This window comes from Triticum dicoccoides, chromosome 4A (assembly GCF_002162155.2).
Source record: "Triticum dicoccoides isolate Atlit2015 ecotype Zavitan chromosome 4A, WEW_v2.0, whole genome shotgun sequence".
Lineage (NCBI taxonomy): Eukaryota > Viridiplantae > Streptophyta > Magnoliopsida > Poales > Poaceae > Triticum > Triticum dicoccoides.
This window is the reverse complement of record NC_041386.1, coordinates 596,828,635-596,839,115: the sequence shown is the minus strand read 5'-3', so window position 1 is coordinate 596,839,115 and position 10,481 is coordinate 596,828,635. Positions and strand designations below refer to the sequence as shown.

Below are 10,481 nucleotides of genomic sequence, written 5' to 3'. Positions count from 1 at the left end.
GGTCCATTTGTGATCTATGGATTGAGGTAAGTCCTTATGGATGCGTCACAAGTTCTACTACACGCCACACTACGGATGCATTGCCAAAAAAATGGTAACAGCACATTACCATTAGGATAATAGTTCTATCTAAGAATCCTTGCACACATGCTTCTGGAAGAGTCCAAAGTCAACCAAGCTTGCTTACTAATAGGGCTTGATTAAATGCTCGAATCCTATATACCTAAGAGATTAATCTTCACTAACCTATTTATCTTAACATGCAAGCATGCCACATCATCATACAATTATGGATGGGATAAGACCCACATTAACATGCAACCATGTATCATAAAGACCCACCACCACATGCAACCATTCATGGGAAAATAATTATCATTCTATTGTTCAGCTTATATTCAATAAATATTTTATCAAATATAATAAGTCATATTATTTTTTATTTTGTTCATGTGTTCTTAATCTAAAAGTTTATATTCCACACAATCAAATCTCATTGAAATATATTGCAACCAATTCCCAAAGCAACGCGCGGGGCGTCATCTAGTTTCTCTAAAGCCTATGCCAACTTTTGCATTCCAAAGAATTGATTTGTGCCATGATAACAATGCCATTTTCCTTCTACCATTATCTACCTCCCGCCAACCACCAACAAATATTGTATCATCATAGAAGTCAAATCATCACAGATTGATGCCGTCAATTTATAAATAATCATCACATAGGTACAGAGAGTTTGTGCCACTCAACATATTCTTACTTATTAGGTTTCAAAGTTAGACAATAATGGGTGCATATTAAATATGTTGTGGTCATTTTTAATATAGTAATATTAGCGAATTTCACCAACCGCAGCAAAAGAGAAATGCCTTACATTGACATAAGATCATGTGAATACAGGAATACAAAGGTGTACACGGTTCCAGACGCACCCACATGAATTGTAAAATTTGGAAATACCGAAGATATTAAAAAAAACTGGAATTCTGGGTATTGAACGTGGTCGACCATTCTACTCTCATATGAAGTTGCGTGGAGGAATGACAAACCTTGGTATTCTTAGTGAAGAGAATACAATCGGACGTAAGCTGCTTTATTCAAAAAGTCTGTTTTTACATGAAAATCCTTTACATGAACCGACCGATCGCATCACGGATGTAAGTCGCCTCCCACACACCGCAGTGCCCTCCCCTTCCTTATCCCAACTGACGAAGTGTTCACCACTCATTTTCGTCTCCTACCCCTGACACGTACACCAGAGCTCCCCTGTACCATTTTCTGGATCCTGCCCAAGGTGCGCTGCTCGCAGCAGCATTCGCCTGTGCTAGAACCTTAGAACCTCGACAGGGTGCTGCAATCGGTGTATGCTGTTGTAGCCAGTGGTCCATTCACCATTGTTGGTTCAATCGAGCATTGCTGGCGGCCAATATTAAAAGGCCGAGCTCGCACGCCGATGTGATACCTGCAGAGCCTCACCGACGTTGCAACCACGGAGTTCGTCGGCTTCGTAGCCGGGGCCGATTTTGCAACCAGGGAGCTCGCCAATGATGTAACAATGATCGTTGCTTCAACGGGTGGTCACAACATCTGTTGTGCTCATGCTTCGAGGCCGGTCGGTGGCGTATCATAATCTGGGATGGCTGTTCGTTGAGAACGCTGGGTGCTTCAGGGTTGTAAAGGAGCTGGATCAGGGTGCTGCAAGCCAAAGATGCAGCATCGCGTGCGGCCACCGTCATGCTTGCAAGCTAGCCTGGCGTGGCTATTAGCCGAAGTCACATGGGTGTTGCGTTGCAACCTGCTCGGGTGTGGCGATCTCACCGGTGTTTTGCTACAAGCTCGCCAGGCACAACTGCTCGCCAAAGTCATCTGGAATGCTGCATTTCATCATGCTCTGTTGCAAGCGGGGTGCTATGGGCCAGCGAGCTAATGCCCTGCAGGAGGTCCGGAGCTACACAAGAGCACTGGAAACCGGGATGCTACTTTGCAACGTATGCAATCAGAATCTGGCGGCGTCCTTAGATGGCGGCGGTGAATGGGAGGGGAAGGAGAGAGGGGGCTCAGGCGGTATGGTTTGGTCACCCCCGAGTCGCCCCATAGCCGGGGGGTGTGTTTGTGTTTTTATGTAAAAGGTATTTGATAGCCAAATAAGCCGCCGCTATGGCTAGGGCGCATCGGGCGAGCGTGCGTGCGTGCGCCAGACGTGTCAGCCGTGGTTCGGTTCGTGTCGAGTCTATAGCCACATGTGTGTGTGTGCACGCGCAAGTGTGGGTTAGTTGGCGAGATCTATGGGTGTGTGATCGCGCTGGGTGCTGGGCCCGATCGTGCCCGTGTGTGTATGGGAGAGTGGGGTGGCGTCTGGTGCGCGTCGTGGAGCGTTGGTGCACACACGTATAAACCCTCACCCCTCCCGTGTGTTATAGGTGTGGCTCAAGTTTGTTGCTTGAGGAGAAAATCCGTTCGGGCGGCGGGCGTTCGTGCGCCGGAAAGAAGTCCACTGTGTGCCCTCCATCTTCCTTTCTTCTTATTTTGTATGAGACAGGAGAGAGTCAGGTGACCAGAGGGGGCTGCGATGAGCTAGGGCAAGAGTTTCTGCTCCAACTTTTGGCATCAAAGCCACGTAAGCTGGGTGATCGCCGGCGATGTCACTCGTGTCGTACGCCGGCGGATCGGGGAGCTCGCTGTTGATGTCGGTCCCTGTGCTCAATGGTGAGTGTTGGTGTCTAGCCCTAGCTCTCCTCCTCACCTTCAGCTCTCTCTCTCTCTCTCGCACAGACGTAGAAGAAAGAAGCAAGAAGAACGAGAAAAACACAGCAAGAGTTTGCCCCGGCGCACGTACGCCGCCGGCCGCATGAACGGCCGTTTATATTTTCCTCGAGCAACAAACTCCAGATCCATCTGTGACAATGCTGGGGTATTTATACCCTGGGACTCGCCGGGCACGTACCAACGTCCCAGATCACGCTGAGCACTCGATCCAGCCCGCGCCATCCACGCGCCCTTGGCGACATGCACGTACATGCCCAGGTCATGCGCGCCCGCCAGGACCGACTCCAACGCTCCCCCGATTCCCGTCAACAGAACAGCACACACTACACGCAGCTAATACATGCATGCATCTCACGTCTACCTAGCTCACGTATGCATGTACGGCTTATTTGTCTAACATTCACCCCCTAAGCCATGGCCTAGAGAAGTCCACCATCCTCGACGCCGACGTCCGCCAACATTGCCTGCTCCGCCGCCGGCACCCTCCGCAGCTTAGGGCATTCCCGCTTGAAGTGGCCCCGCTTGCCGCAGCTTAGTGTCGACGCTCCCGCGCTGCCCACTGCGCCGCTGTCATGAGGAGCTGCTCAACCCCGCGCTCGCCGCCGTCATGTCCACGGCGCCGAACCCGCTCATCGAACGCGCGCAGCCGCCCGAGCGCCTCGTCGAACGCCATCGTCGTCACGTCGTGGAACTGCTCGATGCCTGCGACCACGGGGAAGAGACGCTCCGGCACCGTATCCAACAACTTCTTGACGAGCGCCGTGTCGCCCAGCGTCTCCCTGAGGTTGGCGTACCTCGCCGCCATCGCCGCGAGCCTCCCGCCGTACACGTCGAGCTCCTCGCCGTCCGCCATCTTCATCCGGTCAAATTCACCGCGCAGCGTCCCCAGCCTCACCGCGCGGACCCGATCGGCGCCGACGAACCTCACCTTCAAGGAGTCCCATACCTCCCCAGCGGTGAGCTTGGTCGCCACCTGGGCAATCAAGGTGGAGGCCAACCTGGATGTGGCCGGGCTCTGGGAGGCGATGGTTTCAGCGGAGGAAGAGGTGGCGGCGGTCGTCGCAAATAAGGACAAGACGGCGCGAGCTTACCTGCTCGGGGCGCTCTCCGAAGACCTGCTGATGCAGGTGTCGATGAAGAAGACGGCGGTGGAGGTCTGGGCCATCTTGAAGACCCGTTTTGTTGGAGTTGATCGGGTCCGGGCGGCGCGGCTAGCCACCCTCCACGGTGAGTTCGAGCGTCTGCGTATGGCGGACGGTGAGTCGCTGGATGCATTCGCCGGCAAGATTGGTGGCATGGCGGCATAATCGGGACGATGCTGGAGGATGCCGATATGGTGAATAAGCTGTTGGACTCGGTGCCCGACCGGCTGTACGTGGCAGTCGCCGACAATGAGCAATTCTGCAACGTCAAGACCATACGTTCGAGGGGGCGCTCGGCCGGCTGAAGACGTTCGACAAGAGGTCGCGGCGGCGTGCGCAGGCTGACGGAAAACGAGCAGACAAGTAGCTGATGATGATGGCGGCACAGACGGCGGGGCGGAGGCTGACTCGACCTTGACGACGATGGCACAGGCGCTGCTACAATTGTGGCTAGCGAGGGCACTTCCGGCATGAGTGCACGAGGGCTTCGGAAGCTGGCGGCGGCGTAGCAAGCCCTCATCGCGGAGGCCGGCGACAAGCTCGAGCCGGCACTGCTCCAGGCCGTGGCTTACGGGTTGAATGATAGCCAAATAAGCCGCGTCTATGGCCAGGGCGCGTCGGGTGCGCATGCGTGCGTGCGCCAGACGTGTCGGGCGTGGTCCAGGCCGCATCGGGTCCGTAGCCATGTGTGTGTGGGGGGGGGGTAGTTGGCGAGATATGTAGGTGTGTGATCGCGCTGGGTGCTGGACCCGGTCGCATCCGTGTGCGTGTGTGCACAGCGGGCGCGTGAACCGCGGAGCACGGGGCGTGGTGAGAGGGTGAGTGGGGTGGTGTCTGGTGCGCGTCATGGAGCGTTGGTGCGCGCACGTATAAACCCTCACCCCTCACGTGTGTTATAGGTGTGGCTCAAATTTGTTGCTTGAGGAGAAAAGCCGTTCGGGCGGCGGGCGTTCAGGCCGGAAAAAATTCCACTGTGTGCCCTCCTTCTTCCTTTGTTCTTCTTCGGTACGAGCCAGGAGAGAGTCAGGTGACCAGAGAGGGAGGTGCGGTGAGCTAGGGCAAGAGTTTCTGTTTCAACAATATAATATGCCAAAAATATTCATTAGCAATAAACATATGTGCACTATTTAGTGATGGGCTATGCAATTGGAAAAGTGACCCTTTCCTGCCTTCCTTCCGTCAGTGACCTGTGGGGCCTTGGCTAAGGGCCGAACGAGTGGCCAAAGACATCTTCTTGCCTTCTTGGCTGGTCCGGCATCCATCATCAATCCACCAAAATGTACTAGTTGCATGCATGCTCGCACATACGCCATATTCAACTTGAAGCTCTTCATTGATGACGGCCAGCCAATAGAGCACTTACTGCCAAAAGGCTCCTTGAGAGAGCCACCGTGACTTGCCTGCATTCCTCTTCAAGCTCTTCATTGATGGCGGCCAGCCCAGTAGATTTTAACGAGCACTCCCTGCCAAAAGGCTCCGTGTGAGAGAGCCTCCGTGACCTGCCTGCACTCCTCTATCCTCGTCCACTCCGCCAGCAGCATCGAATTCCATCTCTGTGTTCGCTCTGTCCTCCCTTCGCCATGTCGGCCGCCGAGCTAAGGAGCCAGCTTAACACGCGCGTCAGCTACATGTACGCCATGGTGAGTCGTCCTTCCCCTCAACTCAATTCTGGGCCAGAATTCGTCCGTGTTCGCTCTGTCCCCCGGATCGCCGTATTGATGGATGAATCCAGGGAATTCTAGACGAGTACTACCAAGAGCTTCAGCCGCCGCAGGACGAGGGCTTCGTCCCCGAGGTCATCAACATGTTCCTCCACGAGGCCGACATGATGCTTAATGACATCACCAGCCTTCTGTCCGTGCCGTACCACTGCACCAAGCCCTCCGCTTTCCTTAGCCCCATCGTCCTGGGTATTGATTTCGTATCCTCTGCTTAATTTGTGATTCCCTCCCAGGAACCTGCCCGTCGTCGACTTCGAAATGGTGGGCGAACTAGTGCACCAGCTCAAGGAGTACAGCGGCAGGTGATTATCTGTTTCCCACACTGCATCAATGTCGATCGTGCCATTGAAATGGTGGGCATACCCCCCGTTGGTGTTGTTTGCGCTATTCTGTAACCCTGAGTACAAGTGCCGAGCTTAGTTGTATTTCGTGTGCCTCACGGAAGCACCGGCATTCATCCAACCGCAATGTTATTATGGCTCGATCAGAAATTAGAACTTTGTTGTCTTGCGAGCCTTCCTGGAATTAGCGGTATGCTATTCAGCATAACACCAATGGCGATTTCGCGGTCTGTCCATGTTTCTATTCGGATGTGTCGGCGCAGTGTCGTTTGCAGTTGTCGTACATACATAAGTAGAAAAGCTGAGTTTAGTAGTCTTTCATATAATAGAATTGTCTGCATTGATTCCTTCCAATGGCAACACTAAAACGCGTCAAGGAAAACTTTGTCGTCTTGCAAAAATTCGAGTACTATTGAATGTGAATTTCAGCATTGGCAGTATTCTAGGCCAGCAATAAAAGTTGCCATTCTTGAAATATTTCTAGTATTAATGATCTCTTGTTCTACATAACGCCAATGGCTGTTTTTCCAGTTTCTCCGCTACATTGATGTTGTCTCTATTTAGATGTGTCGGGGTTGGTGGATACATCGTGGGCATGCGTCTCGTGCCATTTGTTTTGTCGTTTAGCCATAATTAGAAGAGCCAACTTTAGTTGAGCTAGTGATATGCTATTCAGCATTACGGCGATGGTGGGTATTCTCGTTTGTCCATGTTTCTATTCGGATGTGTTAGTGATGTGTCGTTTGCGGTTGTCATATACAAATAAATAGAAGAGCTAAGTTTAGTTGTGTTTCGTATTTCATATAACGGAATTGTCAGCATTCCTGCCAATGGCAACGCTAAAACTCGTCTAGGAAAACTTTGCCGTCTTGTGGAAATTTCTCGTACTATTGAATGTGATATTCGACAATGGCATTATTTTAGGTCACCAATAAAAGTTGCCGTTATGAAAATATTTATAGTATTAATGATCTCCTCTATGTAACGCAAATGGCTATTTTCCAGTTTCCCCGCTACATACATTGATGTTGTCTCTATTTGGATGTGTCGGCGTGGGTGTGTATACGTTGTGGGCGTGCGCCTCGTGCAGTTGGTGTTGTCATTCAGCCATAATTCAAAAAGACGAGTTTAGTTATGTTTCATGCAGTGGAAATGCCGATGTATATTAATGCCGTTTGGTTAGGGAAACTTTAACGTTTTATAAATATCTCTAGCACTACTAACTGCTATAGCACATAAGACCAACACTATTTTCTGTTTTGGGTGATCAAACACTTGACAAATAGCTCCTCTGTAATATTATTATGACACCGCAATTATGCTTATGTTCAACATTCCATAGTGTTTGTTAAGTTTGGGAAATTTCTAGTTTCTTGATCGTGCTCTTTTTGGCATGTATCAGCGTTGGTGCTAGGAAAGTTAACCTTGCATGCGTGCACTTCCAGCAGTTCTATGAGGGAAAAAGCAAAGAAAGGTCAGTTCTTGTTACCTTATTATATATGTACCACAGTAATTACTCTCTACTCTCTGTGCTTATCAAATCCCCTGTGTGAAACCTGCCAACTTATTTTGTCTTCAATGACACTATTTTTGGCTCATATTAATCTAATATTCATAAGCACTAACCTGCTTATTCACTTCATCTCCAATCAGCTGATTGATATAACTCACTTCTTTATCTGTATGATAATTCTCTTGCAATTTGTTAATTCTAGACATTTGTTTATACCACAATTAAGTTTTGAGATGGCTAGAGTTCTTTCTCAAACATTCGGTTACAATTTCCGAAGCATTCCGGTTCAGTTTGCTTAACTACTTCAGAATGTGACAGTGTGGTGTGTTTGCATTATTTCAGGTGCCTCATGGCATTGAATGTTCTTAGGAATGAGTTCTACGATGTGCGCGACAGGCTACAGACCATTATGCAGGTAGCATCTTATGTGCCTGTGTTGGCTTTTGACTTCCAACTTCTCAAAAGTATCAAAAATATGTAGACTGGTCATACATTGTTTAAGATAAATAAAAAGTAATAACGTTGATCTTATTCCTGTAACTATTGAAATTGTTTGGTTTCTGGAGCACTTAGTACGAGGTCTATGAAAGTCCCATTTGGCGTTGAATGTTTCTGTCTTAATATTGTCACGATGGTTCGTTAGATGCTTAGGCTAACTCCAAAAAACCAGTTGTGTTTCCCAGCTTAACTTAACCTTTGACAAGTACTGGAAAAATATACCGACATAAATTAAGCACCACTGTACTTTGTAGACCTGTCATAATCATTAATCTACTCTTGTTTTGATGTAGTTGGAGAAGCAGATTGCAACCTTGGGTCCTAATTAAGTAGCAGTAATCGAAGCCAAAAAAGCATAGCCCCATGTGATCTGGAATGATAGGGTGTATGTATCCTTGAATATGTAGGCAGTTCAACGGTTGCTGGGCTTTGGACAGTGCGCGTGGAATCACAATAAAATTCTTGCTTCGGCACTCCGGGCTCGCAAGCACCCTGCAACTGGAATTTTTCTCTTGTGTGTCAGTGTCTTTGTCTGTCAACTCCATATATTTGTGTGTCATGACTGGTCTGCGGCTGTGTGTAAACTCTATACTTGGTTGGCTACTTTTTGTCTTGGTTTTTATTGTATGTTGCTCGATGTTTTTAATACCGTCTTGTGAAATGCTATTTCCTCCGGCTAAAATCTTGTTGTTGGCTGGTGTACTGAGAGGTGTTCCTTGCTGGCCTCCGCCACGACCATCAGAATCTCATAGCATCGCCGCAACACTAAACTGATCATTCTGCAGACAGAGGAGAAAAGGAGATATGATGGGGAGGGCCACCGGAAGGTGCTGCCGGACAACATTTCATGGGTCACAAGGCTTGCGGTCCACCAGCGAGGCAGATATTTAATGGACATGAATCACATTTGAACTATATGTACAATAAAGTACTCCGTCCAATCAAAAAAAATGTCACAACTTTGAATTGAGGTTAGTTCAACCTTATTCAAAGTTTCGACACTTATTTTGGATCCGAGGGAGTATAAGTCCTTGAATGTATATATATATATATAGGTCATACGCAAGAAATTCTTGGAAAAAATTTACAGGTTAATTTAATATGCGGTGTTTGCCTCGAGGTCGTCTTTAGTTTCTAAGCATCCTACATCATAAAAAAATCCATTTCAAATTTAATCACATACAAGAGCACTTTGTGTTCAGTTTCGTCCTGGAATTTTACAGCCCAAATGTAGAGATGCATAGCTTGATTATATGAGTAAGGGTGGCCTCATTTGATATACCTGGGTTGTGAACAGGTGATCGTGTGGCTGAAGAATGATGTGAATGATTGAAGTGCTCCAACCAGTAAGCATTCAGGTTGTGCCTGCATTAGACACAGTGTTTTTTAGGATGAGGGTATTCATGTGGAATTTCTCGGTGAGCAGACAAAGACCGGCCAAAATATGTGTTGAATTTGTTGTGCTAAGGATACCGAAAGAATTCATTGTTGAGTTCTGAATTCATCAAGTTTGCATCAGCTGTGCTGGAAGGTCAGGGTGCAGAATTTGTGAAGTGTTATATACACGAACCAGTACATTCTTCTGTCTGAAGGAGCTGTTTGCTTTCCTGGTGCTAAGGCACTTTGGAATAGATGTGTGCCATGGAACTACAAGATTTTCATTTGCTTGGCTTCGCGTCATCGAGTATGGACATCTGATCGTCAGGTCAGAAGAGGGCTGCAGGACCATATTTTGCCTTTTTCTCTGAGTAGGATGAGGACATTGTCGATCGCATCATGCTTCAGTGCGTATATGCTCGACAGGTATGGCATCGCTATCTTCGATCGACTCATCTTGATTCTTGATGTTGTCCCTGCTCCTTCCGTCACTGCTAATCTTCAGGATTGGTGGGGTGGTCTCGCCAGTTCATTCCCAAAGTAATGGTGTGGTTTTGATTATCTTGTGATGCATGTGTGCTAGAGCCTTTGGAAGCAACGCAGTGCTAGGGCATTCAATAATGCTCACCTCTGTGTTCTCATTCTTTCTGACCTATTGCGGGAGGGAAGAGGATGGCTGGATTATCAGAGTAGTCCATTGTAATATGTGTTGGTGCTGGAGCGTGGATGTCGCCCCCTTTGGGGTGCTCTTGTAACTTGTGTTCTCTCCTATAAAATTATGGTTCAAATTTTTGTACTGTTCAAAAAGAAATATACACAAACCAAAGAGAAATTATATCACTGTCCTGATACAATTTATTGCTGGTAGGTGGAATGAACTTCTTGAATCATTCCTGCATATAGGTAATTCACTATATTTTATTCATTTTACTTGATACACCATTTCATAATTTATTTTCAATTTTCTTGAAGAAATTTCCGGAAACATCTATTCAAGAATATTTTTGGATGAACTGCACTATGAATAATGTGTTTTTTATTTTTTGTACTCTTCAAGTGTTATTAGTTTTTTTATGTTTATAGAGAGACGTGCATGATTACTAGGTATTGGTACACATGTTGA

General features: G+C 47.9%; 1 protein-coding gene across 1 annotated transcript; it reads left to right on the top strand.

Annotated features, from left to right (window-relative positions):
- Positions 1-5,381: 5,381 nt before the first annotated feature.
- Positions 5,382-8,589, top strand: LOC119289298 (histidine-containing phosphotransfer protein 2-like). The gene is made up of 6 exons (XM_037568658.1): positions 5,382-5,548; positions 5,641-5,762; positions 5,863-5,931; positions 7,373-7,444; positions 7,826-7,898; positions 8,275-8,589. Exons 1-6 carry the CDS (start codon positions 5,489-5,491, stop codon positions 8,308-8,310), a joined length of 432 nt encoding a protein of 143 aa, XP_037424555.1. The 5' UTR covers positions 5,382-5,488; the 3' UTR covers positions 8,311-8,589.
- The last annotated feature ends 1,892 nt before the right edge of the window (positions 8,590-10,481 follow it).

Excerpts from the sequence above, each read along its gene's own strand:
- LOC119289298 (XM_037568658.1), top strand. The coding sequence starts at position 5,489 with ATGTCGGCCGCCGAGCTAAGGAGCCAGCTTAACACGCGCGTCAGCTAC. Across the intron at positions 5,932-7,372 it reads CTCAAGGAGTACAGCGGCAG|CGTTGGTGCTAGGAAAGTTA; the intron begins GTGATTATCTGT and ends GGCATGTATCAG. Across the intron at positions 7,899-8,274 it reads GGCTACAGACCATTATGCAG|TTGGAGAAGCAGATTGCAAC; the intron begins GTAGCATCTTAT and ends GTTTTGATGTAG.